Genomic DNA, 27,586 nt, shown 5'->3' with positions numbered 1-27,586 from the left:
GGTGTCTTTAGGTCTCTGTGCCCCAGTTTCCTCATCTGTAAAGTAGGAGGAGGAAGAGTATCTACCTCGTGGTGTTGTTTTAGGGTTAAATATTCTCCAAATGTATCATGCACGCCCTTTAAATCATTAATTTGTTTCTTCGGATCCACCCTGAGCTCTACACAGGAATATGTATCAAGATTTTACATATTAGAATAGTTATCACAACCTCATTTCTGGTAGCAAAAAATTGTAAATGACATAAACTTCTCGTTAATGGACCATAAGTAAAGAATGATACAGCCACATCTTTGCTAAAAATGGTGCTGACAGATGATCGGTGGAGAAACGCTTACAATCTGCAGTAAAAAGAAAGGATTATACACTATTGCATTAAAAAAGTAAATTTTGAAGGGAAAAACCTGGATACAAATAAATCAAAATGTTAACAGCAGTCACCTCTGGTGCTAGGGTTACAAATGAGGTTTTCCGACTGCATTATACATTTCTATACTTTATGGATTTTCCACAATGAACTCGTGCTTTTACAATCAAGAGAAAGCTAAGTAAAAAACTAGAAACATTCCTCATTTTGTAGGAATTCTTTGAAATAGTGTATCTGCCAGTTCACGACTCTAAAACTTAGAAACTTCCATGGGTGGGAACAAAGATCAACTGCAAAGCAAAGGCATGTGAGCTCTGCCCCTAACTGGGCAATGGTGGCTGTAGGTGTTTGAACCATGGCCATAGAGTTTCTCTCATCCTAGTCTCTGTGTGAGGCGTTTGCAAGTATATCCCTGCCCTGTGCAGTGAGTGCAAACAACACGAAAATCGTTTTTATTAAATAAAGGGAAATGCAAAAGGTGATGATGAAGATTAGAGATAATAGATATTAGTGACAAAATGGCCAATATTTCAGGTATCTCTAAAACAAAGTGCTTAACATTTGGAACATCTGTTAGGTCTGTAAGTTCACACATCGTAATTTGCAAATGATCTAGTTAGGATGTCTGTAGCCAGGGAGTTTCTCCTGACCAGTGAATAGACCACCGAGGGAGGGAGTTTTCCGTGCAGATGAAGACGTTCAGTTTAGGAAAGACGCGCAGGAGCACTTAATCAGCTAGCAGAAAAGAATTGCTAGTTGCAGAGCTTCAGAGAACCAACTCTGTCTTCTCTTTGGTGGAACCGTATCTGGGGGTGATAAGTTGAAACTCTTCATAGTTGCTTTGGACTCAAGCGAATCATATAGGAATGACCCTTCAGGAGCTGACACGTTTGTAAATCAGGGTTTTTTATTCACACTATTTATAGTATCAGGAGACTAAAAATGCAAGCTTATACATTTTTAGCTCGTAGCTCATGCAGTTTGTTTTTCTTTTGTTTATTGATTTGTTTATATTTTTATTTATGGTTTTATAAATTTGTTTTGATTTCTAGCTCCATAGTGGGAGTAACAGTTTACTAAGTAAGCTTATTCATCAGTCTTATCACGGAACCATGGATACAATTTCTCTCAGTGGGACTGTTCCAGTTAAGATGCTTTTGGAAATTGGTCTGGACAAACTAAAGAAAGATTATATCAGTTTTTTCATAGGTGAGTCCCTTTCCCTGCTCAAAAAATGAAAAAGCGTGTCACAATCATCAGCCATAAGTATTCTCAGATTTTATCTTTCTACTTGGCCCTAGTCATTTATAGCCCTGGCTTCACCCCTGGTTCTCTGTGAGACCAGCACTTCTCTTCACTGGGACTTACTTTCCTCCTTGATAAAGAGATTAAATTTAACTCTAGTTTTGGTTTGTGTTTTTAGTTCAAACATTTTGAGATTCTGTGAGGTTAGTGTATTAAATAAAAAGAAACCTTGCTGTGAGATGCTGTTTTAATACCCAACACTTGGTTGTTTTTATTAGAGGCAAGCTGTGATCACTTTTAGAATAGTATTAATATATATTCATGGTGTGATGTGCCAGAAAATTTGTCTATTTCTGGGGAACTATTTGGCCGGAGCATCTCTTTTATATAGGAGCTCTGCAAAATTTTACTAAGGTTCCTTAACAAGTAATAGGCGATACCTAAAGCTTATTTGTATATCTGTGTGTTTTCTTACTAGGTCAGGAACTTGCATCTTTGAATCATTTGGTGAGTTTGTCCTTTTATTCTTTTTTTTTTTAATGTTTATTTTTGAGAGAGAGAGACCGAGCGCAAGTGGGGAAGAGGCATAGAGACAGAGGGAGACGCAGAATCTAAAACAGGCTCCAGGCTCTGAGCTGTCAGCACAGAGCCTGATGAGGGGCTCGAACTCGGGAATGGCAAGATCATGACCTGAGCCGAAGTCTTAGGTTGAAGCTGAGTAAGGTGGAGGTAACTCAACCAACTGATCCACCCAGGTGCCCCTGTTTTGTTGTTTTTTTTTTCAAATGCTTATTTAGTTTTGAGAGAGAGAGAGAGTGTGTGCAAGCAGGGGAGGGGCATACAGAGGGGACAGGGATCCGAAGCCAGCTCTGTGCTGACAGCAGCGAACCTGATGTGAGTCTCCAACCCACGAACCACTATATCATGACCTGAGCCGAAGTTGGACACTTGACTGACTGTTGATTGCCCCTGTTCTTTTATTCTAAAGTTGGCTTTTCTTTTAATTCAGTCATCCTACCTGCAGATACTAAATACCTGTTCTGTGCCAGCCCTTGTCCTAGGACCTAGGAAACATAGATAGACAGACAGACAAATATATAACAAAGAAAGGGTATTCTTTATTTTCATGCATTCCCCACCCCACCCCCCGCCCCAGTCATTTCATATGCCTGTTTTTTTCTTTTAATATGGTTTGACTCCAGGCTTTTGACATAATAGTCCTTAAATTTGGAGAACCTCCTAGAAGGCTAGTTGAATTGCTAATTCCTGGGCCCCAGTGACTCTGTAGGCCTAAGGCACAGAAAGATGTCTTTTAAAACAAGTCATCTCTTACTTCAAATAATTCAAATGCTTTTCCCTTAGTGTTAGTTGCCTGTTACAACATAAGTTATAGTAGTTACCATCTCTGGGGGATATATTCCAAGACCCCCAGTAGATGCTTAAAAGTATGGTAGTACTGAATCCTGTGTATACTATGTCTTTCCCTATACACACTTCCCTATCATAAAGTTATGCACAGAGATTATAAGTTAGGCACAGAGATTAACAGCAGTAACTAAAAATAGAACAATTATAATAAACTATAATAAAAGTTATGTGGATGTGGTCTCTGTCTTAAAATCTTACTGTATTGTACTCACCCTTGTGATATTACAAGATGATAAAATGCCAGTGAGATCAAGTGAGGTGAAAGATGTAAGTGTTGTGACCTAGCGTTTGGCTACTGTTGACCTTCCAAGAGGTCTGAAACCATGGAAAGTGAAACCTTGGATAAAGGGGGGACCACTGTACTACAAACTTAAAAGCTTAAATGAACACAGACTTACTGCGTCACAGTTTCCTGGGGTTGGGAGTTGGGCACATTTAGCTGGGTAGTCTGCTAAGAGTTTCACAAGGCTGAAATCAAGGTGTCTGCCATCTGCTTGACTAGGGAAAGATCTACTTCTAAGTTCCCCCATTTGTTGTTGGCAGAATTCATTTCCTTGTGGCCTTATGACCAAAGTTCCCATTTCCTTGCTAGTTTTTTGGTCCAGGGCCGGTCTCAGATCTTAGGGATTGTTTTTGGGTCACCTGGTTAGGTAGGTCATAGTGACAGTCTCCCTTTTGATCAATTCAAAGTCAGTCACTTAGTAACCTAATCATGGAAGCACCATGTGTCAAGTTCTGGCCTATGAAGGAGAAGGGATTATTACAAGATGTGTATTTCAGGTGGTGGGAATCTTGGGGGCCATCATAGAATTCTGCCTACCGTTATTTACCGTGGATTATTTCCTTAGGATGTTTTCTCAGAAATAGGATGAGATCTGAGTATTTTATGATGCTTGACATACGTTGCCAAATTTCTTTTTTCAAAGGGTGGTACCTATTTACCAGTTTCAGATGTGACTGGAAGCTTATCAATACTCTTGATTAATTTCTTGGTACTTGTTACCTGTTTTTAGAGGTGGACACTCCCATCAACCTGGCAAGGGTATTGAAGTTAAGAATTATCTTGTGGATTTGCCAGTCATTCCATCTGGAGAGCTTGGTGGGTAGTATTAGTTACCCACTTGGGCCTCCTTGGTGAGGCAGTTCTCGAATTTGTGTTAACCAGATAATGTAACAGTTTGCTGAGCATGTTCTCAGTGACAATTTTGCTTATGGTTTAGTTTGAAGAGTAGTATTGAAAGGTGGTAAATTCTGTCTGGCTGCCTCCATTTTTTACCCCCCTATTAATTAAGCATAGTTTAGGCTTAGCAAGCATAGTCATATTCTTCCTAAAGATTGCTTTTCTTCTTCTTCTTCTTCTTTTTTTTAATGTTTATTTTTAAGACAGACAGAGAGTGTGAGCAGGGGAGGGGCAGAGAGGGAGGGAGACAGAATCCCAAGCAGGCTCCGTACTGTCACTGCGGGGCTAGAACCCGGGAGTCGTGAGACAATGACCTGAGCCGAAACCAAGAGTTGGACACTTAACTGACTGAGCCACCCAAGCGCCCCAAGATTGCTCGTGCTCTTTAACTCCTTATTTTGCTGTTTTCTGTTCCAGGAATATTTCATAACTCCATCAGTAGATCTACAAGAACAGGTGTGTCGTGTTCAAAAACTCCACCATATTCTAGAAATATTAGTCAGTTGCATGCTTTTCATTAAACCCCAACATGAGCTCCTCTTTGCTTTAACACAGTAAGTATTGCTCTTGTTCCTTCCACATAAAAATGTAGTCTCTTATGAAATAGGTGGGTCCAAAATGTGTGCAGTTTTTATTATCAGTTTGGGTAGAATCTGTACACCCTATCTTCACAGTGGCAGAATGGTTCTGAGCCCCTGTCAGAGGAAGGAAAGGCTTTGGATTCAGAAGGACTCAAGTTTGATACTTGGCTCTAGCGTTTTGGGACTTTCTGAGGAAGTTTCCTTTCGCTGCATCTTATTTTCTTATCTGTAAACAGGAACTAATAACTTGAAGTGTTTGTCGTCAGGATGAAATGATGTAATGTGTCTAAAGTACCTGACACCTAACGGGTGCTTCATGAATATTTCCTTCTTCTTTTCTTTATAGCCTTATACGTTTGGGCCAAAGTAATCATTGCTAGACCTCCAGTGGTAATTGAACAAAACCAAATACTATTATCCGACTTCTGCCGATAGCACTGCTGTAATTTTAGAGATTCTGCCGATCAGTTTGGCTAGAAACAGTTTGGAATGAGCCTCCTACATGGGTTGCCGGTGTCTTATGTGTATTTGAAGCCTCACGGTCGAAATGAGTGAGCCATCCAGTGGATGGACTGGGTTTCTTATTCCCTGTGGAAGGAAATGTACCATTGCCTTTCCCGAATTTAGAGTTTGCCTCAGTTGTAAAGGGAAATATTTGAAATTATTATTGTTTACAGAATCTAACATTTATTTTCATTAAAGATGAAGAGTGTAAACGAGTTAACTCTTTAATTCCCCAGAATCTGAAAACCATGGAGGCTGTATCTTTGTCTCTCTTTTGATTCTTACTGGTTTTCTTTTTCTGATACCACTTCCTCCCGCACTTAGTTAGGCCTTTACTTTGGCTTAACTTAATAGGCCTTCTATTAATTTTTACAAATTGAAAAAAAAAATGAGATATCCTTTCAAAATAAAAAACAACCTAACTTTTTTGTTGTGGGGGGGAGGAGGCATTGTTTTCTGTTTACTGTTGTGGCCCTGAAATTATTCTTCTGCTGTTGTTTTGGTTAGTGGTACTGGGTGAAATGTTTCTCTTATGAGCTTTAGATTACCAGAAAGCCTTTATCTCCAAGGGACATTTTTTTTTTCCAGAAGAGGTTCTTTTTTTGTTGTTTTCTGTTTGTTTTAGATCCTGCATAAAATACTACAAACAAAATCCTCTTGACGAGCAACACATTTTTCAGCTGCCAGTCAGACCAACTGCTGTAAAAAGCTTATATCAAAGGTCAGCAACTTAATAATTAAATTATACTTTAGGTGTGGCCATAATTCCTGGGCAACTCCTCCGTCCTTTCCCTGGGGGTCTCATGACCAAGAGCTGTGCTCCACCTCTGAAACCTTAATCATCTCTGTCCTGCTCTTTGACTGCCATCTGGTAGAGTTCACCCTCTCTCCTCTCCCAGACCTTTTGTCTTCTCTTTTTCTACCATTGGGCCTCTAGTCTTTCATTTTTCTCTCAACTTGTAATTCCTTCACAGTATAGGGCAGAAAGTGTAGGCAGAAGGGAAATGACAGATTGGGAAGAAAGCGACCGGGGTAATGACGACAAGTCGAGGATATGCCTGTGAGGAATGAGAGGGTTTGGGATTGGGGACGTACGGGACCGTGAGGCTAAGGTGACAGATTGGCCATCCACATGGACTCAGGCTGTGTCAAATGATAGGTTCTTCGGCTCTTCCCTCAACGGGTAATGTGCTTGAAATTTCTCTCATACTGAAGCCACTCTGTTTTTATCCTCCCTCTATTTTGTTCCCGCGTAGCCAAACCCTGTCATTCCTTGAAACTGCTCTGGCCGAGATCACTGGTGCCCTTCTAATTACCAAATCCAGTGGACAACTTGCCAGTAAAAGAGTGTGCTTTAGCCCCTGGTGTAATCAGCTGGCCCCCCAATTCTTTCTCCTGATGAGTAAGCACTTAGAAGGCTCTTTGGCATTTAACACTATTCCTTTCTTGGATCTCCGTCCCGTTTCTTCATTTCTTTGACACAGCGTTCTGTGTTAATGTTAATTCCGCCTCTCTGGTCCCCCTCCAAGACCGAGAGGAGTTCTCTCTTCAGGGTCTTCCTCTGCCTGCTTCTTGTGTGGCTTTTCACCAGAACTCCACCTTCTGCCTTCTTTTCTTCTTGCTTTCCGTCTTCCCTGGGTGATTGGACTCACACTCAAAGCCTCGATTCCTCTGGGCTAATGAGAATTCATAACTCCCATCGCTAGCTTCTCCTGAGCTTCAGATCCATGTTTCTAAATTAGGTGTAAATCCCCAACTTCAGTGTCCTGTAGGTAGTTCAGACCCAAACCCCGAAATTTAGAGTTGCGACCTGTTCATCTCTTCTTTCTCAGTGCCTCTCACATGAGGACTTCGCTAATTATGAGTATAAAAGGAAGGAAGGAAATAACTGGGGCTTTTTTTTTCCCTTTGATGTTTCTTCTTTCCTTAGTGAGAAGCCACAGAAATGGAAAGTGGAAATCAGTGGTGGTCAGAAGAAGGTGAAAACAGTTTGGCAGCTGAGTGACAGTGCACCTGTAGACCATCTGAGTTTCCACAAACCTGGTAAAGATGGTTTGTAATCTATTCAGATAAATTCCAGTAGAAAATTAACTGAATCTTTACTGGCACATTATGGTAGCTCTTGTGCCCGGTTTTAAATAATTTTCCTGAACTCTAGGTGTAAAATGTATTTTTTCTGGGGGAAAAAATCACGGGAGAGTGCTTTTTCTCATCCTGGATAGAGGAACTTTTATTAAAAGAGGTCAAGCAATAGGGATACAAGGAGCAAAAATAGATGAGAAGGTTGAAATGCTAGCTCATACTTCACACTTTTGTGCACTCTTTCAGTGATGATATTTCTACTCTGATGTCTTCTCTGGAGGTGCTGGGAAAAGGTTGAGAATTTTTTGTTTATTTATTTATTTTTGAGAGAGAGCACAAGCAGGGGAGGGGCCGAGAGAGAGAGTCCCAAGCAGGCTCTGTGCTGCCAGTGCAGAGCCCCAGCGTGAGGCTCGAACTCGTGAAACCATGAGATCAGCTCTGAGTCAAAACCAAGAGTTGAACGTTTAACCGACTGAGCTACCCAGGTGCCCTGAGATTTTTTTTAAATGTGTATTTATTTTTGAGAGGGGGCAAGCACGTGTGAGCATAGGAGGGGCAGAGAGAGAGAAAGAGAGAGAGGGAGAGAATCTCAAGCAGGCTCCGTGAGGTCAGTGCAGAGCCAGATGCAGGGCTCCATCTCACGAGCTGTGAGATCATGACCTGTGCCGAAATCCAGTCGGATACTTAACTGACTGAGCCACCTAGGTTCCTAGGCGCTTCGAGCTTTCTAATGTTCTGTCATAGATGGTCCACATCAGTCAGAGAATGCGTTTGAGCCCTTGGTGTAATAAGCCAGCTCCAAGTATTCCTCCTTTAGTAAGCACCTGTAAAACTTATTTTCAAGTATGTGGATTGCAAGATTCTGTCCTCTCTTTGTGTAGATTTAAAAGGCTTCATTCAGATATTGCAGTGATTATCTAAAATCATATCTTGGGGCGCCTGGGTGGCGCAGTCGGTTGAGCGTCTGACTTCAGCCAGGTCACGATCTCGCGGTCCGTGAGTTCGAGCCCCGCGTCGGGCTCTGGGCTGATGGCTCAGAGCCTGGAGCCTGTTTCTGATTCTGTGTCTCCCTCTCTCTCTGCCCCTCCCCCGTTCATGCTCTGTCTCTCTCTGTCCCAAAAATAAATAAACGTTGAAAAAAAAAAAAAAATAAAATAAAATCATATCTGATAGTTTTAAGACCATCTGAAAAGATTTCAGAAGCCTGTAGTCAACCAGTGCTGGTTATTGAACTACAGAACTCTACAAATAGTTCTAGATTGATACCTTGCAAAATTGTTTCCATGAAAAAAGGTTTATTCTCCCCCAAATATTTTTTGATTCAAGCATGATGGAAACTTCTCTGTTCATATGGCTGAATAGTAAAAGCCCTAAAGAAATGGAAAAATTTTCCTGAGAACCATCAGTTAAAATCATCCTGTCTTTTCTAAGTGTGATATGAAACCTGGAGGGTATAAAGCTTGAAAATCAACCATATAAAATTAGAAAAGTTGCAGCATGACAGAAAAATACCAGAGGCAAAACAAATGATAAACAAGGAAGATTAGTTTGCAGCTCATGTTCAGAAAAGAGGCTACATTGCCTACTACATAAAGAACTTTCAAATCAGTAAGAAAAATATGTTAATAACTCAACAGAAAAATGCAAGTAAGATGAACAGTTTGCCAAAGAGGAAATTCAGATGTCATCTTGAGAATGAAAGCTGCCCAGGCCCACTTATGATAAGAGAAATGCATATTTATATTATAGAGATACCATCTTTTGCCTGTCAGATAAGCAAAGATCAAAAAATTTGTTATCACGGTACTGGCGACGATGTGAACAGGCAGGCGGTCAACCTCACACGTTGCCGATTGAAGTAGAAGTTTGCATAGCTTCCGTGGAGGGCGATATCCGCCAATATTTTAAAATACAATTTTTGGCCCAGCAGTTTTTTTAGTAGGGATTTATTCCATACATAAAACCAGACATGTGCAAGAAGACCTATGCACAACCTTATTAAGTGTGGTATTGTTTATAGTATTAAAAGCCTGGAAAAAATATGGAGACAGAGGCATAAGAAAAGGTCTGGAAGGATACAATAAAATTTTAACCCTCAGGTGTGGCATGGTGAGGGCAGGGGTGGTTCCCAGCTTTAGGTGAACATTAAAATCACTTAAGGAGGTTTTAAAGTCTTAATACCAAGACCAAGTACGTCAGAATCTTTGGAGCTACCGCCTGGACAGCAGTGACTTTTTAAAAAATTCTCCGGGTGATTCCATTGTGCAACTAGTTTGAGAACCACCAATTGAAGCATTTTGTTTTAACTGCAAATGTTGTTTAAAAAGATCTATATTTTATGATTAAAAAGAAAGTTTTAAAGCTGTGAACATATGTGATACGTTTTGGAAAATGCTGTTTTAAATACATTTTATTACATAAAGATTAAACGTGTTTTATGAGGAAATTCATGCAAGATTAAACACCTTTTTTCAATGATGCTGGATAAGTGAAGTAGAGTGAACGTATCTCTAGAGTCTTTTTGATGCAGATTACTTCAAAAAGGAGTGAAAGTTATTTTGAATGTTTGAGTTAAAACAATTTATGAATAAATACTTGGTCCAGTGACTCCTGTGAAAATAAAGAATTCTTATGAAATCCTTTATTTGCGTGCTTGGAAAACCACTCACATACTCCATTTTGGCTAGAATTTTATAACCTCTTCTACCCATCGTATATTCCTGATGTGTTTGTCTAGAAATTATTCTGTCACCTCCAGCCCAAAGCAAGACCCACTGGTGAAGGACACCCTCATTTGTAAGTCACGGGCTATTCATACAAAGCCCCAGTTGTAAATATTAAAGCTCAGTCATGATTTATTTTTTGCCAAAGATTATATGCATTTAAGAGGTTAGGCTTTCTGCTTCATTGGACTGAACTGAGCACTTAGGTCCAATACTAGCTTTTCAAGATATCTAATATTGTGATACTGTTGAGTAAAACATTGAGATCAAAATCAGGAAGACCTAAGAGAGAAGAAATGTCGGGAAGAAAATAATGATTTGGGGTGAACGGGAGCCAACAACAGCGTCTGGGAGAGTGCTGCTCGCCCTGTAGGTACTCTGCAGATGATTGTTGATCATGGTGGGAATATGGAAACCAAAATGTTGACCCACAAGAAAGTGAACATAAGCTCATCTAAATGTTAATTGCATTTGTTTTTGAAATACAACAGTCTTCAGTAGAGAAGAAAAGTGCATATTTGCCTAGCCCTAAGACTAGAAATCTCAAGTAGAAATTGTTTTCCAAAATATATGTTAAGATTGGAAAAAAGAGTTGAACTATAGTGGATGAGGCACAAAAATAGAGCAGTATGTTCCCAAATTAAAAAGAGAATTAAGCTTTGTGAAGTGGCAGTATCGTAGCCAGTGAGATTTATCTGAGGTGCTACTATTGCTAATTGAAAAATATAGAATTAAAACAAGTCTGCTTTGTATTTTCTTTAGTCATGTTTTCAATGCATCAAAGTTTACCATTTAAAAGAATTGTCCACGCTGGTTTTTGTCCCCTAAATTCAAAATAGAAGACACATGCCATTCATATTACCTCTTGATTATTATAAAATTCAGCAGTGTATATGGTAGAAAAGCCAGCAGGCTGGTAAGCAATTCTGATCTCTATCTGGTTACAGATGTTTCTGAATTAATATTAAACGGTAGCCTGGAAGAAAGGATGTTCTATACTAACATGGTCACCTGCAGCCAGGTGCATTTCAAGTGAAGTGTGCCAATGGAGTCCTCTGTAAGGTAGTATGTTCGCTTTTTGTTCTCCAAATACTTTGTAGTGTATTAAGTATCTTATGTTTTAGTTCTTTCTACAACAGAAGTATTGATTTAATACATTTGGAATATGGATTATTTTTCAGTAAACATGTAAAAGGCTTATCAGATGTTATTGAGCAATGCAGGTCTTTAATTTCCTTTTTACCTTCTGTAGTCAGTAAGCCAGATTAATCTTGAAACCAGAGAAACGAAAACATATTTTTGAGTGGTAATGTCTTTGCATTTTAAATCTCTATGTATAGTAGAGAGTTTGATTTCAAAAACATTGATGTGAGAGAAAAACCCTGAAGGAGCCTATCGATTGATGTTGAAAGCAGAGTTCTATTAAAAACATATCTACCCCAGCCCAGTTGTAGGACTAAGCCCCAGATGTAAACACCCTTTTAAAATGTTTAAGATAATATTAACCAAGAAAATTAATGCAATAGCAGTTTCTACTGTCTTACTGTTTTTGTGTTTTAGAAACAATAGAATCAGGTAATGAATAAAGTGTCTCTTATTCTTTCTTAAGCCGTGTTTTGTCTCCAAATAAATATTGTTTAATTCTATCAATTTAGCTTAGTTAAGAGTAAAATGGACCTTTATTAAAAAAACAAAACAAAACAGAATATCTAGGCACAGAGAAGATATTAGACGTATTTCTTTAAGGTACTTCAATGAAGTTAATTACGTTTAGTGGAAGAAAGTTTATCTCAGAAAAGTGTACGTGCTCATTTACTTGGTACCCACCTAATGCGTTTCCCTGGTTGCTTGCTAGAATTTAGAACCTGAAGGGATTGTTATGTGCAGATGATTGACTGTCCATCCTGTGTGGGACAGTGCTAAGATGGCAGTTATTTCCACATGAAAGTAATATTACTGGACAGATTTTTAAAAGGAAAAAAAATCAAGTAACAAAATAATTTGTGCACTATGATTCCTTTTTTGTAAAGTGAAAGTAGATGCATAATAGACAGCAAAATATTAACAGTGACTCTGACAGGTGATTTTTACTTCATTCATGCTTATTTTTATTTTCTAATTTTTAAATCCTAGCACAAGCCAAAACAAACAAAACAACAGCAAAAAAAACCCATTATCACAGAGCCTGAAACCAGAAATGTATATAAACCTTCAAGGCAGAAAAAGGAGGAAGGTCCAGAGGATTCTTTACGAAAGATGGATCTATAAAATGGGTAACCCTGTCTCAGCTCTGGTTCTGAAGGAGGAGCATCAGGAGAACTGCGGAGATTAGTATGCAAAGCGTGCAGACTGTAGGTACCACAATCTCCGTCACCATCTGCATGTGACTTAGTAACGGCTCTGAAACGGGAGAGAGAACACCACAAATGAGAGTGTCGTCATTTTAGCGAATATAGCTTCATCTGGAAAGAATCCCCTGCATTGGGGAAAACTTGGAAAATGGCATCATCAAGCTTTGTAATTAATCTCACTTGCTATAAAAGAGAACATGGTTCTCTTAACATTATAAAATGTTATTTAAAAAAAATTACGTGAGGGCTTTGTAATATCCTTCCGAAAATATGGAATAAAGATTGCCTACATTTGGTTCTTCCGTAGGTACTGGAATAAAGTCTAAATGTGTGTTATACTTGCACTTACCATAAATTAATGTGAGAATATTGACAGCCATGTTCCCTGGTTTCTGTAATTTTCACTGGGGGGATTTATGAAAGAAAAATCCTTGGCAAATGTCTCCCAACCTTTCAAAGATGTTATTCAAAGATGTATCTTAAGAGGTGGAGGAGTTGCCATATTTTTGTGGGAATTCTTGCACTGTTAAGTAAGTTATCTCGAAGAGTTGAATAATAAGTGTATTTCACATACGTGATTATATTAATGAACATTTATGTAATTCCTACTGTAGGTTTTGTGCCAGGCACCCTGGCTACGGAGATAAATAAGGCACAGACCCTGCTCCCACAGATTTCATAGGCTCAGCAGTAAATTCTACATCATATGTCTAGGTGATTAAGTTTATTTTGGTTTAAAGAAATATACGTCCTTAATATTACCTGGTTATTCAGATGGGAACAGGGCACAGTGGTATAAAACAGCTATGAAAGTAGCTGAATTGGTAGGATTTGTTTGGTCTAGCACTTTCCACCTCTGATACTACATTAAAGATGGGTTTGTTAAAACAGGAAGTATATTTCTCTGATTGCCCTCATAGAGAAAGACCGAATTCAAAGAAACAAATGATCTGTGCTGGCCTTGTTGGTGTGTAGATGCGTCTTTGTTATTCCACATCTCTGAACCGTGGGAACCATGCCTTCCATGAAGTCAGGGACCTTGTTTTATTTATTGCTGTATTCTAGTTACAACACCCCCTAGCTAATGGTGAGTGCTTAATAATTACTTGCTGAATGAGTGAATATAAAATCTGGAGTGTTCTTTGACTTTTCGATGTTTATTCTATTTGAATATGGTTCCATTTTTCCCTCCTTCCACAAAGCCCACTATAACAAAAATAAGTTTATAAATTGACAGTATGATTCAGAAAAATAAAACTAGAGTGGATAAAATATTTCTCTTTTCTGGTAGATTTTTAAAATATTTGAAATTCTTATAAAATAGAAATTTGACATTGCTTCAAAGTGAAGGAAAAAATTCATTTTTAATTGTGTGTTTTGGAAAGATTGACTTCACGTAGATCCACGTTTTGAGGTTTTGGTAACATCATTATATGTATAATTATGTGCCTTAGTTGTCAAAGGGAAGAATTAAAATATACTCACCTGCAGCAAGCATCTGATTGTTGATTGCACAAGTTTCCAAGGCTTTGAGATACCAACTTTCCACCTAATAAAAATCCACTAGGTAAGTAATGTCATCTTAGACTAATTTTTTGCAGTTTGAAATCTTGTTTTTGTTTTTGTTTTTTTTTTTTTGAGAGAGAGCCCATGAATGAGGGAGGAGCAGAGGGAGAGGAAGAGGGAGAGAATCTTAAGCAGGCTTCGTGCCCAGCCGAAGATCCCAACGTGGGCTCCATCTATCTCAAGACCATGAGATCTTGACCTGAGCTGAAATTAAGAGTCAGACACTTAACTGACTGGGCCACCCATATGCCCCTGAAATCAGTTTTAAAATAATGTAGGATTAAGACAAATTCAAATCTGCCTGAAGTTTAGTTAATATTTATTGAATACCTATGTGCATCTTTGTGAGGGAGTAAAAAAAAAAAAAAAAAAAAAAAAAAGTCTTTATTCTTGAGGAGTTTACAATCTAGCGCTTTTCTAGAAACACCAGACTAGTGAATGCCTATCAGTCACTGCTTCTTTATGTTGCCAGTGGGCTCATCCTAAAAGAATGTTGGTAAACAAGTGAGATTTCATTTTAGAAATTTTCTTCATGAAGACATTCTAAATTCCCATTTTAATTGCCTGTCATCGATAGCAACTTGGCTGGTAGAAACATTTGTAGGTTACTGAAAATGTTTGGTAGGTTTTAAAGGATTATTAATATTAAGATGAATTATTTTTAATCTCACTTAGGAACTAGTGGGAAAAGAAGTGAAAGTTGTGTGGTCATTATACATTTATTTTACTATTATTTACTGTAACTGTTTTCACATATGTTGAAGAGTAAATAGGCAGTATTTGTTTGCATTAAAATATAACATTTAGAACATTTAACTAGAAGTCTCTACTGACTGTCATAACCTAAAACATTCAGGATTCCTACATAACTAGTTTGCCCTTCACGCTCTGTGAGTTAGGACTGAATTTTAAAAGTTAGGATTTGGGGTGTCTGGGTGGCTCAGTTGGTTGGGCGTCCGACTTCAGCTCAGGTCATGATCTCGTACTCTATGAGTTCAAGCCCCGCATGGGGCTCAGAGCCTGGAGCCTGCTTCGGATTCTGTGTCTCCCTCTCTCTCTGCCCCTTCCCCGCTCATGCTCTCTCTCACAAAAATGAATAAATGTTACAAAAACAAATTTTAAAGTTAGGATTTAATTTTAAGGCAGGTTTACTTCATTCTAAGCAAATGAGCAAAGAGGTGGCACAAGTTAGGGGAAGAGACAAAGGCCCACAAAACCCTGTTCTCCATGGATGAAGGGAGGAGGGAGTCTCACCACCCTCCTCACCTAAGCTGCTTAGCTCTTCCAAAATCTAGAACAAGTGAGGGGCACCTGGCTGGCTCAGTCGGAAGAGCCTCCAACTCATGATCTTGGGGTTGTGAGTTTGAACCCCACCCTGGGTGTAGAGATTATTTAAAAATGCAGTCTAGAACAAGCAACCTCAATAATTTGCCCTACCTCTCTTCGATTGGGAAACCCATTGGCGGTGATAATCTTCTTGTAATATTGAACTGACGCCTTTGGATAGCGTGGCTTATTTCTGTTGTTAAATTCGACATAGTAGAATCCGTATCTATCTGAATATCCTTTCTCCCATTCAAACTTATCCAACAAAGACCAGGAAGTATACCCTTTGATATTAACACCATCTTTTATAGCTGCAAAGACATTTTGTTCCATTTTTAATATATTTCATTTACTTGGAAACATAATACTGTGAAGATAATTTTAAATGCATTCATTTCTGAGATTCAGAAACAAGCTTCAGTCAGTCACGTGTGTTATCAAATTCTGTCCAAGTTAAACAGAAAATTTGTGAAGACAGTGTTGGTCTATAGCTCACCTTTTAGCATTTCGTTTATGTAGCCTTTAAGGTACTGAATTCTCCACTCATCACATAATTGAGTACAGTGTAGTTTTTGAGATGCTCCATTTTCTGTCACGTAGATGGGAGGGTTGCCGTATTGAGTCTGAAAGTGAGTCATAGTAAGGAATATCTTAAAAATTCTGACCTCCAATTGGGTTTCCGAGTCTGAGGCACATGCGAGCACTTAGTCAAGCCTGCTCTATTCTAATCGAGTGTGTTTAGCATTTAGTGGATGCCAGTTTACACATTTACTTGGAGGTGAGTGTAGACAGGACAAAGTTCATACGAAAGACTACATTTCTCAGTCAATCAGCATCATTGCAGAGAAAATATACTTCAGGCTGTGTTCTTTCTCACATATTTCAAGTGAGAAGGGGCAGCAAAATAAACGTGGGATGAGAATTTGTAGCCACAGGTACATACGTTGAAGCGGTAACTCATAGTCAGCGTTGGTCTGTAAAGCCCGGATCTGGTGGCCTCTGAAGAACAACTAACTGAGCTTGTTTTATTAACTTGAAGATGTAGGCACTCTGACTAATTGGAATTAAAATAAAAACTTAAACTAAAATGTAGGCCCCTGGGCCTAAGCTGTAAGATCATGAATTGGGGTAAAAAGTGCCCGTGAAATAGCCGAATGTGATAATCACCTGAGCGAAGTGGAGAAGCCTCCTAAACCCCCATGGCACAGACTGTGGCCACGTCGACCCCAGGTCAGGCCAGTTCGGGTCAACCAGCTCTACCAAGTCACGGTCATTGTGGTAGCTGGGCCCCTGGCGGGAGGGGTAGTTCCTTTCTGTGATGTACCGAGTGGTAAAGTGACCTAATCCCAAGAAATCAGATGTGCCTTTGATGTAGCTCTTCTCCTGGAGCGAGAACACCGGTAACCTTGACATGTCCAGGCCTTGCTCTGCACTCTTTTTCCCTATTGAGAGAGAAAAATAGAATTTCACCAAGTTTTACTTTCTCACGATTCTTTTGCTGTTCCTACCACGATCATAGTGGCACGTTGACATAAAAGCTGCCGTCCAGATCCCGGCCTTTGGGACTCGTTTGTATGGAAAATATAACCTTAGCCTTTTAAGCTGGAATTTTAACATTTGAATACTATTCAAAATTTTTAAAGTTTATATTGCGCAAAAGCTATATTTTCAGGGGCGCCTGGGTGGCTCAGTTGGTTAAGCGTCTGACTCTTGATTTTGGCTCATGATCTCAGTTTGTGGGTTAGAGCCCCGCGTCTGCACTGTGTCAGCACAGAGCTCGCTTGGAATTCTCTCTCACTGCCCCTCCCTCATTCATGGTTTCTCTTTCTCTCTCTCTCAAAATAAATTTAAAAAAATTTAAAGTGATATGTTCCATAGATTACTCAGTAAGTGGTGTGCAGGCAACATTGTGGCTATATGGAAAAGTGTGGCCTTAGATGCCTATATTCTTAAATACAAAATTGGTAACTTTGCTTGCCTCTGGGAAGAGATGTGGAAGGTCATTGGTGGTGCGGGCTATGGGTGGGGACATATGGTCACATTCACGTACTGTTGTAGTGTAGGCTGGTACGACCTCTGTGTCGGGAAATTTTGTCCTAGCATTTAAAACTGTAAAAGGAGGGGCGCCTGGGTGGCTCAGTCGGACTTTGGTTCAGGTCATGATCTCGCAGGTCATGAGTTCAAGCCCTGCATCGGGCCTTGTGCTGACAGTTCAGAGCCTGGAGCCTGCTTCGGATTCTCTGTCTCCCTGTCTCTCTGCCTCTCAAAAAATGAATAAGTGTTAAAAAAAAAAAAAATTTTTTTTTTTAACTTGGAGAAAGATAGGTCCTTTCCCTGATCATTTCCATCCTACCTTTTACTTGCACGTGTAAAAGGATGTATACAGGGATCTTCATTGTAGATTGAGTAGCAAAAGATTGCAAACAAATGTCTCTCGAGAGACCGCTTAAATAAATCTGTGTATCCGTACAGCTCTGTGAAGTCATCAGAATGATGACTATATACCAGCACTATTGCCAACATGGAAAGAATGCCAGGACACATGTTTTAAGTGGAAGATGCAAAGAATTGCGTTTAACAACTACACACATAGAGCAGCAGTGTTTTTGCCCACATGGGCACAATCCATCTCTGGAAGTATGCTTCCTCCCAGGGGTTGGAAGCAATGAGGAGAGGGAGGGAGGGAAGCTTGACTTCTCACTTTTTACCCTCTGTCTCTCTCTTTTTTTTTTTTTTAGGTGATAGAAGTTTATCGAATACACTGGAAGGGAGTGGCGGTCAGGACAGCAGAGGAGAGGCTGTCTGCCTGTACTCTCTTGTACTTTAAAAAATTTGAAACCTGCGTGTCTCTGTAGAACGTATGCAAAAAAAAAAAGGGGGGTTTTAAATGAATAAAGAAGACTAACATTGGTATGAGTTGTAAAATAGAACCATAAAAATGTTTCCAAAGAGGCTATTGGTTTTTAAATGGGTGAAAAGCTTGTATTATTAAATGCCTTTATGATCTTAGCGTGTTTTTTTCAGTTACATTCAGTAACTTGAGAAAAACCACCAGGCATTGTCTCTGGACCGTCTAATACAGTAGCCACTGGCTACATGTGGCCATTGGACTATAGCCAGCGTGACTGTATCTCTGGGTCAGTCACACTGAAGGACTACGTTTTTAATTTTTAAAAAATTTGAATTTAAATAGACACAAATGACTCCAGACTCTCGTATCAGAAGTCACAGATCCAGAACTTCTCTCCGTCATCACTGGAAGTTCTGTTGGACAGCACTGGCCTAGAAGTACTTTTGTTCACATATTTATTGCGCTTATGAGATGCCTGGAAGTCATTTGTGTACAAGGTTTCTGGCAGAATGCTTTCACTAAAGAAAACATGAACTGCTCAGAGAATCCTTCCGTACACATCATACAAGGAAAAACTCAGCCCGGTTTCCATTAGAGTTACCACAAAATTGGAGCGGACGGAGTCTGGAAATACTGGCCTTAAGCCCAAGAACTGTCCTATGAGCAATAATTCGGCTCCTTCAGTGCCATCCTGCTGTGGCTCCCGCTACGGCCTCCGAGGGTCCCGAGAGTGAATGTGCCGTGTGAATGACGGGCTGTGCCTGCAAAGCGGGGTGCCCGCCCTGTCCTGAGGGCTTTTCCTTGTGCACCTTGAGGAAATCCTTCTCAGGATTTCGAACACATGGGCATAGATAGATGTGTCACGGACCTAGTTATTACCAAGGGATTTTTAGAGATTATTTGTGTAATCCTTCCTTTTCAGATGATAAAAATGACAGCCGAAGAGGTGAGACACCGTGCCCAGAGCCGCTCACCGGTTAGCAGCAGAGTCAGAATTAGAATCTGCTCCTATTCCAGGTAAGTCTGATTAGCGGTGCCTTAGAAAGAGACAATTTTGAGATGTCGACAGTTCTTAGTCAAACATCCAAAATAGCCTTGCCGTGTGAGATTGTAACCTATTTACAATCTTAACCTTGTCTCTTTTTTTAGGGGCATGCAGACCGATACCTCTAAATAAACAGAGATAATACTTTTAGATTCGTGTGGCCAGACACGATTGGCTGCCCCCCCCAAGTCAGTAGCGCCAGGCCTGTCTTCTTTCTTATCCTCTCCCACATTCTCTTCCAAGGGGCCATATCCTTTATAAGAGTCCTGGCTTCCCCAGCCTCTGAGGTCCTGGTGGTCTAAGGCATTTTCTGGGTCATGTGACAGTTCCATCCCTTGAGGACATCCCTTGTAGGGAAGTTGGTTGTGAGTGGAGGTTGTTTTCTGGGGAGATTTTCCTTGTTCTTAAAAAATGGGTATGCTGGAGCTATTTCCATTTTTCTGGAAAGATGTGATGTGGGAAGACATGATGCCTGGAGCTTCCGCAGCCATTTTGTGGCTGATAGGAGCGTTGATGGGCTGGCTAAGGTGCCAGAGTCAAAGACGGAATGAGCCTTGGTCCTCAAAGACATCTCTGAAGGCTGGAGTACCCGGCCCTGGATCACCCTTTTCTGGACTCAGTACCTGGGATGATAAATCCCCTACTTTTCAAGCCATTTTAGTTGGCGTTTTCTGTTATATGGCACTTAAAAGCACCCAAGTTGATTCAGCCTTGGGAGCTCTACGTGTCTTTATTCTCTTCTCGGACACTGTGGAAACCAGAGCTTGGAAAGCATTCCTCAAATAATAGAACCAACGTTAGAACTGACACTGCCCGTGACTGCGTCTTTGACCTCTCTCTCTTACTTCACTTAAAACGAGATGGAGTGGAGTGGGGAGAAAGAGGCAGGGCGGCAGAACGCAAAAGAAAGCAGCCCAGAAAATTGCTGTGTTTCCCCCTGGGTTCTGAAACTCCCAATCTCCACGTCTGGGGATGTGTCCTTCCTCCCCTCGCCCCAACTCAAAAAACCAGTTCTCAGTTCCTTGGGGGCTGGGCTACCCCTTGAGTGCCTCACCCAAGCCCCGCGTGTTCCTCTACCCCTGTCTCCCGCCTCTCCACCCCTTCACTTGGGCTCAGTACTGTTGCTGTGGTGCCTGGAACTAAAGTGTGACGTGGCTCACCGATCCGGTCCTTCATGACTTGGGGGTAGTCGCCGGCATAGATGGGGTTGGCAAACCAGCCCAGGCAGAACTGTAGGTATCTCTCGGCAGCTTCTATGTCCTTGGGGCTATTGATGTCCATGGGCTCCCCCCAGTCGCAGTTTAATGAGATCCCCACCAGACCTTAAAAGAAAAGACAGGGGAGGGGCGCCTGGGTGGCTCAGTTTGTTGAGCTTCCGACCCTTCGATTTTGGCTCAGGTCATTGTCCCGGGGTTGTGGGATCGAGCCTCACGTTGGGCTCCGCACTGGGAACATGGAGCCTGTTTAAGACTCTCTCTCTCTTTCTCTCTCTCTCTCTTTCCTTATGCCCCTCTCCCTCACTCTCTCGCTCTCTCAAAAAAAAAAAAAAAAAAAGGGCAGGTGGTGGCAGGGGTGAAGGGTATCGCCCCGCGGGGGGTATGTTCCTAGCACGTGGGTGGTGAGGCTCACCTCGCTGCTTGCCGCGCCACGTGCTGTTGTAGGAATGCCAGGCTTGGGCGTGGGCCTGAAAACAGAGGGGGTGCATCAGAGGTGCCTGGCTGGCACACGTCTCCCTCTGTCCTGACTAGGGATCCGATTTGACTGAGAGTCCCAGGTTTTCCCTGGGTCCAGCCTTGATTATCCCAATCCCTTGTCTCCCTTCTTCCGACCTCCAGACACACGTGTTTCCTTTGTTCTGTAGAGAAACTCGGTCTCACTCTGGCACAAACACACAAACCACCTCTTTGTGATATTTCTTGTTTCTAAGATTTTTGCTAAGGCTCCTCGTGTGGTTCCTACTCGTTCTCTGTGGTTAACTAGGCAATACCTTTCCCAGAGTTGCTCAGGAAGTTAGGAAAATACCAAGCATCTGGAACAGTCTTAAGACTAGAATTGAAAATGTGCTGACATGCCTTCTCTCCATACTCTCTTGCCGGTGACCCACTGATGCCTTCAGAGCTCTGCCCTTCGAGTATCCACAGTTTAAGGACTCATATGCCAAGTGTAGAAGGAATGAGAAAGTTCTCTCCCTGACAGGAATTTGACAGTCTAGTATGTCACTGAGGGGCCCCTTGGCTTCCTGCTTGATCAGATTGTCCCCTTCCACTGAGAGTCCACTGGGACCATCCTGTCATGCCTCACACCCCTGTTCCCTAGGCAACATCGCCTGTACCCTCCTATGTGTCCTGCAGTGTGACCCAGTCCCTCCCCCTTCTAAAGCCTCTCCAGCAGCCTTGTAATACCTGAGTCTCCCCAGCGTCTCCTCTGTCTCCTTCACTCCCGTGCCCTTACTGAGCTTGGCTGCCCCAAAGAACACCCCCAACGCAGCTCTTCCAAGAAGACGCCAGCTTTCCCCTCACACCTCACATACCTTAGGGTAGTGTCTGCCTTGCTCCTTCCTGCTGCTTCCAAACTATTTCTCCTTCCAAAATCCCAGGTCCTTTGAAGTCCATGCTCTGAGACAAACACTCCTAACTCCAACCTCCAGTTACTGCCGCTCATTCATTGAACACTTTAGCCCCTGGTTCACTGGTGTCCCGCCCCTTCTTCCTGTCACCAGTCCTCACAAGGCTGTTTAGACATGTAGATGACAAGTTTTCACATGCATGCGCTCCATCCCCTTGACTAGATTGTAAGCTCTAGGGAGCAGCCACTCTATTGTCTCGGCAAGTGCCCAGCACTGGATGACCGGGCACTCCCTCCATAAATCCTCATGGGATGCAAGTGAGTGGTGCGAAGGTGTGGTGGAATATGCTGGAACCGCAGATGACGGAGCTCAGGCTCAGACCCCTGGGGCAGGCCGAGCCGACACTGAGGGTTGTTCCTCTGCCTCGAACCCCACCTTCACTCCCACAAGGACCCACCTCACCTTAATGATATGGTGTGCCGCCTTGTACAGGCCCGTGCCGTGGAGTTGCAAGCCGGGAGCGTGGTGGCCCGTCTCATAGCCTTTTTCTGCCATCGTCTACAGGGGCGGCAAGTGGGGCCCGCAGGGCCTGTGAGAAGGAGCAGGAGCTCCGTGGTCTGGGAAGGGGGGCTTCCCCCCTGGAGAAGGGCCCTGCTTACCCTAGGGTCACTGAAAGTGATCCAGTGCTTCACCCGGTCCCCAAAGGCCTCAAAGCACAGATCGGCATAATCACGGAAGTAGTTGGCCATGCTCACATTCTGCCACCCGCCGTACTTGACCTGGAGCAGCTGGTGGAGAGAGAAGCAGGTGCCCCAAGGATCTGTCTCCGGAAAAGACTTTTGGAGTCGATAGGCCACGCTCGTGGGAGAAACAAGGGTGATGACAACCACAGAGGCTGTTTAGAGCAACGGAGAGCAAAGATGGGGGACCTTGGATGTGACAACTTGAGGATGGTGGCCAGCAATGAACCATGAGGCAACATCAGTGTGGGGACATGTCACACCTTATACAAACAAGAGGGAAGGGACAGAGAAGCTGTGAGACTCTCCCGCCTGGAAGGAACGTGATAGATTGAATATTTAAGGAAACTGGCCGAGGGGGAGAGGTCTGATACTGGGAAAAGAACCTCGAATACACATTCAGAAGAAATAAGAGATGATGCAGGACATGGAACCTCTGATTAGGATGTTGAGGGCCGTGCGGATGTCAGAAACCATAGAAGCTCTATTGTGAGGATGGGCTCTGCCTTCTTCAGTGGAGGACTCTCTTCCAACCAAAGGCATCTGCTTGTGAAGGTGGGATTTTCCCAAGATGCATCATTCCACTGAGATTGCCTGGTGGGTTTGAGGGGATGCTAAAGGGCTAGGATAGTGAAAGCGGGGGAAGAAGCTGGCATGAGGCTTCCGGTTTGTCTCCCTGAAGTCTGCTCCATGGCCCCAGTCCCAGCATAGAGGTCTCTGGTGGCTCCCCTTCCTGCAGAATGATCCCAGTTGTCTTAGCTCGGCAGTCAAGGCCTCTGGGGCCTGGTCCCAAGCTACGCCTCCAAACCTCCATCCCTCCTCCTCCTGCTTGCTCCCCAAACTCTTAACCCCATCACTTGCCAAGCCCCCTCTAACCAGAGCACCCCTTCCACCCCACGCCCAGCACTTTGAAGCAGTGATGGGACCCCCGCCTCTTCCCAACATCTCCCTGAGGCCACATCTCTGTTCTCTGACCTCCTATGACCTGTGTCACAGAGAGTGACACACACGGCTCCTCTCCCAGGGGGCCTTGTGGAATGAAGGAAAGAATTGCTTGAAGAGTGAGGTCTGGCAGTGAGGTTGAGACTTAACAGAAATGGCTTGGGGGGCTGTACTCCTATGATACCAGCTCAGACAAGTACATTAATTATGCCACGTCATCAAATCTTACTCAAAAGAGGTTTCTTTTTAGTTTGGTTTGTTGTTTTTAGGCCAAATGTTTTTGGAAAACATCGAAATCTGCCCTCGTCGCCTGTTACAAACATCAGCTAAACCAGCCCGACGTCCTCCATGGGCGGGTCAGACTTCTTCACTCCTTCCCATCTCCCAGTCCAGACCCCAGCCTCTGCCCCCGCCTTGCCAACCCCAGTCCCCAAATCAGGCTCCTCGTGCTGAGCGGAGCCCCCCGGGCCTCCATCTGGGCTGCATTAGCCTCACCTGCGGGAGATCCCAGTGGTGCAAGGTCACGATGGGGGTGATGTTGCTCTTGAGGAGGGCGTCGATGAAGTCGCTGTAAAACTTGACTCCCCTCTTGTTCACCTTGTCAGCTGAAGGTGAAATAAGGGGGCGTTGGCCTTCTGAAGCACAGTGCTCCTGGGCCCTGTGGCCTTTCTTGGGCCCGAAATCACCCCAACCCGGCCCGATTCCGGGTCTGATACGACACGGGAGCCCAGCTGCCTGCAGAACCTGTAATGGCTGCTGCCAGAGAAGCCATGTTCCAGGCTGCTCTCCCTCCCCAGCACTCTATAGTGTCCCCTCAAAGCCGACATGGCCAAAGGGACCCGCGCTTGGGCTTGGGAGGGGCTGCCCTGTCTCACCTCGGATGCCTGTGGGCAGGAGCCGAGGCCAAGACAGGGAGAATCGATAGTGGTTCACATGCAGCTCCCTCAGCAGAACGACGTCCTCCTGTGCAGACAGGGGCGCCAGGTGGGGAGTGGTCACCTAGGACTCTGGGGCGGGGCTCACGCTGCCCCCCTCCCCGCCAAGCTCACTCCTCCTCATTCATACAATGGGTGTGAAAGCACCTGCCCCCTTTCTCCTGGGGATATGCCAAGAGTCAAATAAATGCAGGATATGGGGATGCTGTGAGATGTCAATTGGGGTGTTCCTAATAAACTTGGGTGATGAGTCCCCCAAGAAGTCGGCCCAGAGAGGAAAAGTGGGTCCTGAGCAGAGGGACCCCCTCCACGGGGCCAATTCACAAGAGAGACCAAGGGCTTAGGCTACTGTGGCCTGTAGACCCCAGGGTCATGGCATCAGCCTTTCAGCTGTCCATCACTTGGACTAAGGCCCTGGCTCAGGTGGGGCCCTGCTATCCTTTCCTCCAACGTCTACCCTCCCACCTCTTGCATATCCCCTGCCCCCCCCATCCCCAGCCACCAACAGCCCCACCTCTTTTTCCTGCAGTGGACTAGGGGGTGTTTAGCAGAACACTAGATTGACATTGTCCTCCGGGCTCCCCAATGTGTCACTGTCCACCTCTCAGGTGCGTACTCACCTGCACACACACTCATCACTCACCTGCACTTTGTAGTAACCATCACAAGCCACATCTGCTGTCTCATCCCCAAGCACCTTTCCCTTCCCACTGTGAGTGAAGGCATCCCAAATGCTGGGCCCTTTCCCATCCTGGTCCCAGGCTCCCTCTGTCTGGAAGGCAGAACTGCCCGCGCCCCACGAGAAGCCTGCAAGTAGAGACCTCAAACTGGGCCCTGGGCCCCTTCCCACTCCCCACCCAGCACCTGGACTCTGGGCTGTTCGTCCTCAGCCACGGGGCAGGCCCCCTCCCCAGCCGCCTGCCCCCGGCTCCCTACGAGTGGGAACCTATGGGTCTGGGCGAGGGCAGACATAATACATTTAAAACACTTAATTTGCACAGTTTTAGCTGTGATTAACGTTAACTGCCTGTATAGTAAGCTTAAAGAAACCTGTTCGGAGATTCATTTATTTTAGAACAACAATACGGAGTTACTTTTCCCATCCTACCTGTCGGGAAACGAAAACACCAAACTCTCTGGCAAGCCAGCCCAAGGTGGGCAAGCTGACAGACAGACGGACAGACCAACAGAGGAATGGACATACCAAGTGGGAAGGTTCCATAGTAGAAGGAGGCCTCTTCTGGGGATCCCTTCCTGGTGGCCCCCAGCCTGGACACCAGCAGTAGCACCCACCAAAGTGGGACAGCCCGCACTGGCTTCATGGCACCCGGCCCTCCCCCATTCCTGAAAAAGCAGCCAGGGCTGGGGGGGGGGGGGGCAGGTCCCAGCTTGGGGGGGCAAAGGTCAGGAGGGGAGGAAGATGGGACGAGGCGGGGCTGCTCTATCTAGAGAGGCGTTGGCTCTCTCTAGAGAGCTGGGCCCTTGCCCTGCTGGGAGCCACCAGCAGAGGCTGAGGCTGAACACCAGGTCTGATAAAGGAGGAGATGGACACTGGGCTTGGGGGGCTCCGGGTCTGATGCGCAAGGCTCCAAACCACCCCTGCTCCCCGTCTGACGGGGGATACCCAGCCCATACCCTGTGAGAGGCCCTGATTGCATGGGAAGACCACTGCTGCCTTAGGGAAGCTCCACTCGGTGGGGGAGGCGAGACAGCCCCCAGAGCCCCTGCAGCGCCCCCACCTATATACCGTGGCGTGTGCAGAGGCACAGACCTCTCCCCAAGCTGGGGATCACGAGCAGGGTTGCCGTCCCAGGGCCTCCAGTCCTGAGGATCAGGACGATGCCCTCCCACTGGGATCCCCGCTCTGGTGCAGCCCAGCCAGGTTACCTGGGATCGTCGTGGGTGCCAGACACCCCCAGAGTAGCAGCGGCAGCCAGAGTGCTCTCAGACTGAACCCAGGGCCTGTGTTGCCCCTGAGAGCAGAGCCCAGAGCATAGCGAAGGCTCTGGTTGGGGGTGTGGTCAGCGGCCTCACCTCCCTCTACAAAGCGCTTCAATAGCCCCATTCAGTGGGGAGGGCAGGAATGCTGAGCTGGCCAGTGGGGCCTGAGTCAGCAGCAGGGGCAGCTTGGCCCTGGGCCCTGGGGCAGCGAGTCAGCCCCCTCTCAGGGCAGAGGGGCAGAGACCCGTGCCCTCTGGCCCCTTCTGGGCCTGATGCGCCAAGTTCCACACACCTTTCGCCTGCGAAGCTCCCGGTGGGGGTGGTGTGGTGGGAATCAGCATTTGCAGGCATCTGTGTCCACCTCTCCCTGCTGCCAGAGAGAATTCATGGCAGAAGGTGAAGTTGGTTTTTCTACCTCGCCTCCTCTGTCTGGAACCTTCACTCCCTCGCTCACTCAACCAGAACTGTTGCTGGAAAACCCTGGAGGCCCAGCCCCTGTGGCTTCCCATCCCGGCTGCCCAGGTCCCCCAAGTGTGATTCCCTTCACCTCATTCACTTCCAGCTCCCCCGCCTTTAACTCAGCCTCTGTGGGGCTCTCTCAGCTGGCTGCCTCGTAGCCCTCTGTGGCTGATGATGAACCTCTTTCTGGCTGAGTGGCACAGGACTTGGCCTGTGCCCTCCACGGGCTCCATGTCTGGGGAGAAAGGCCGGGAAGGAGAGGGAAAGTGAGGTGGTTCTAAATACTGTACTGAGGGCTCAGGGCTCTGATGGAAGGATAGGACACTGTGGAGGCTCACGGAGGTGGGGCTGGCTTCACAGGAGAGAGGACATTGGACATGACACCTGAAGGCTGCAGAGGTGTTGGCTAGGTGGCATGGAACAGGGAAGGCACGGGAATGGACAGAGAGAACAGCCTGAGCGAAGGCCCCGAGGTGTGTTTAGGGAACTGGGAGTTTGAAATCTTCTCTTGCATCTGTCGTGCAGTGCCCAGGTAGGGCCATGTCCTCGGGGTGAGCAGGCCGCGTGGACAGCCACTGGAGCGGCCATCTCTGCTGGGCGTGGACTGCTGTGGTGTCCGAGGTCAGTGCTCTGCTGTTTGCACCAGGGCTGGTGCCTGCCTCAGCAAGCTGCGGGCTCTGGGGACCCTGCTCTCGGGGCTGAGGTAGGTAAGAAACGTGAAACATTAAGAGCTGATGTCATCTCTGAAAAATGCCCC

The 27,586-nt window shown here is 44.5% G+C and overlaps 2 protein-coding genes and 1 pseudogene across 5 annotated transcripts in view; 2 read left to right on the top strand and 1 right to left on the bottom strand.

Annotated features, from left to right (window-relative positions):
- The window catches only part of ZWILCH (zwilch kinetochore protein), a 38,291-nt gene extending 24,559 nt beyond the window's left edge, over positions 1-13,732 (top strand). For both annotated transcript variants that reach the window (XM_047863319.1, XM_047863320.1), the window contains 7 exons: positions 1,417-1,573; positions 2,088-2,116; positions 4,635-4,771; positions 5,928-6,023; positions 7,233-7,345; positions 11,055-11,169; positions 12,241-13,732. In XM_047863319.1, coding sequence (XP_047719275.1) covers positions 1,417-1,573; positions 2,088-2,116; positions 4,635-4,771; positions 5,928-6,023; positions 7,233-7,345; positions 11,055-11,143 — 621 coding nt within the window. In that variant the 3' untranslated portion in view covers positions 11,144-11,169; positions 12,241-13,732. The remainder of the gene's footprint in view (positions 1-1,416; positions 1,574-2,087; positions 2,117-4,634; positions 4,772-5,927; positions 6,024-7,232; positions 7,346-11,054; positions 11,170-12,240) is intronic.
- Positions 10,763-10,883, top strand: LOC125169119 (uncharacterized; annotated as a pseudogene).
- Positions 12,392-25,751, bottom strand: LCTL (lactase like). 3 transcript variants are annotated; one of them, XM_047863321.1, is made up of 13 exons: positions 25,634-25,751; positions 25,073-25,236; positions 24,370-24,457; positions 23,990-24,099; positions 22,472-22,600; positions 22,275-22,370; positions 20,876-20,930; positions 20,407-20,568; positions 16,518-16,792; positions 15,847-15,973; positions 15,462-15,661; positions 13,944-14,007; positions 12,392-12,507 (listed from the first exon to the last, which is right to left on the bottom strand). In XM_047863321.1, the coding sequence occupies exons 1-13, from the start codon at positions 25,749-25,751 to the stop codon at positions 12,392-12,394; spliced, it is 1,704 nt and encodes a 567-aa protein (XP_047719277.1). The 3 variants fall into 3 exon arrangements, with proteins under 3 accessions (XP_047719277.1, XP_047719278.1, XP_047719279.1); XM_047863322.1 differs by lacking the exons at positions 13,944-14,007; positions 15,462-15,661; positions 23,990-24,099; ... (1 more) ...; positions 25,073-25,236; positions 25,634-25,751 and having other exon boundaries at positions 22,472-22,561; XM_047863323.1 differs by lacking the exons at positions 13,944-14,007; positions 15,462-15,661; positions 22,275-22,370; ... (2 more) ...; positions 25,073-25,236; positions 25,634-25,751 and having other exon boundaries at positions 22,472-22,561.
- Positions 25,752-27,586: the final 1,835 nt, after the last annotated feature.

The sequence above is a fragment of the Prionailurus viverrinus genome, chromosome B3 (genome assembly GCF_022837055.1).
Source record: "Prionailurus viverrinus isolate Anna chromosome B3, UM_Priviv_1.0, whole genome shotgun sequence".
Lineage (NCBI taxonomy): Eukaryota > Metazoa > Chordata > Mammalia > Carnivora > Felidae > Prionailurus > Prionailurus viverrinus.
The sequence above is the reverse complement of the archived record's forward strand: the minus strand, read 5'-3'. Positions and strand labels throughout refer to the sequence as shown.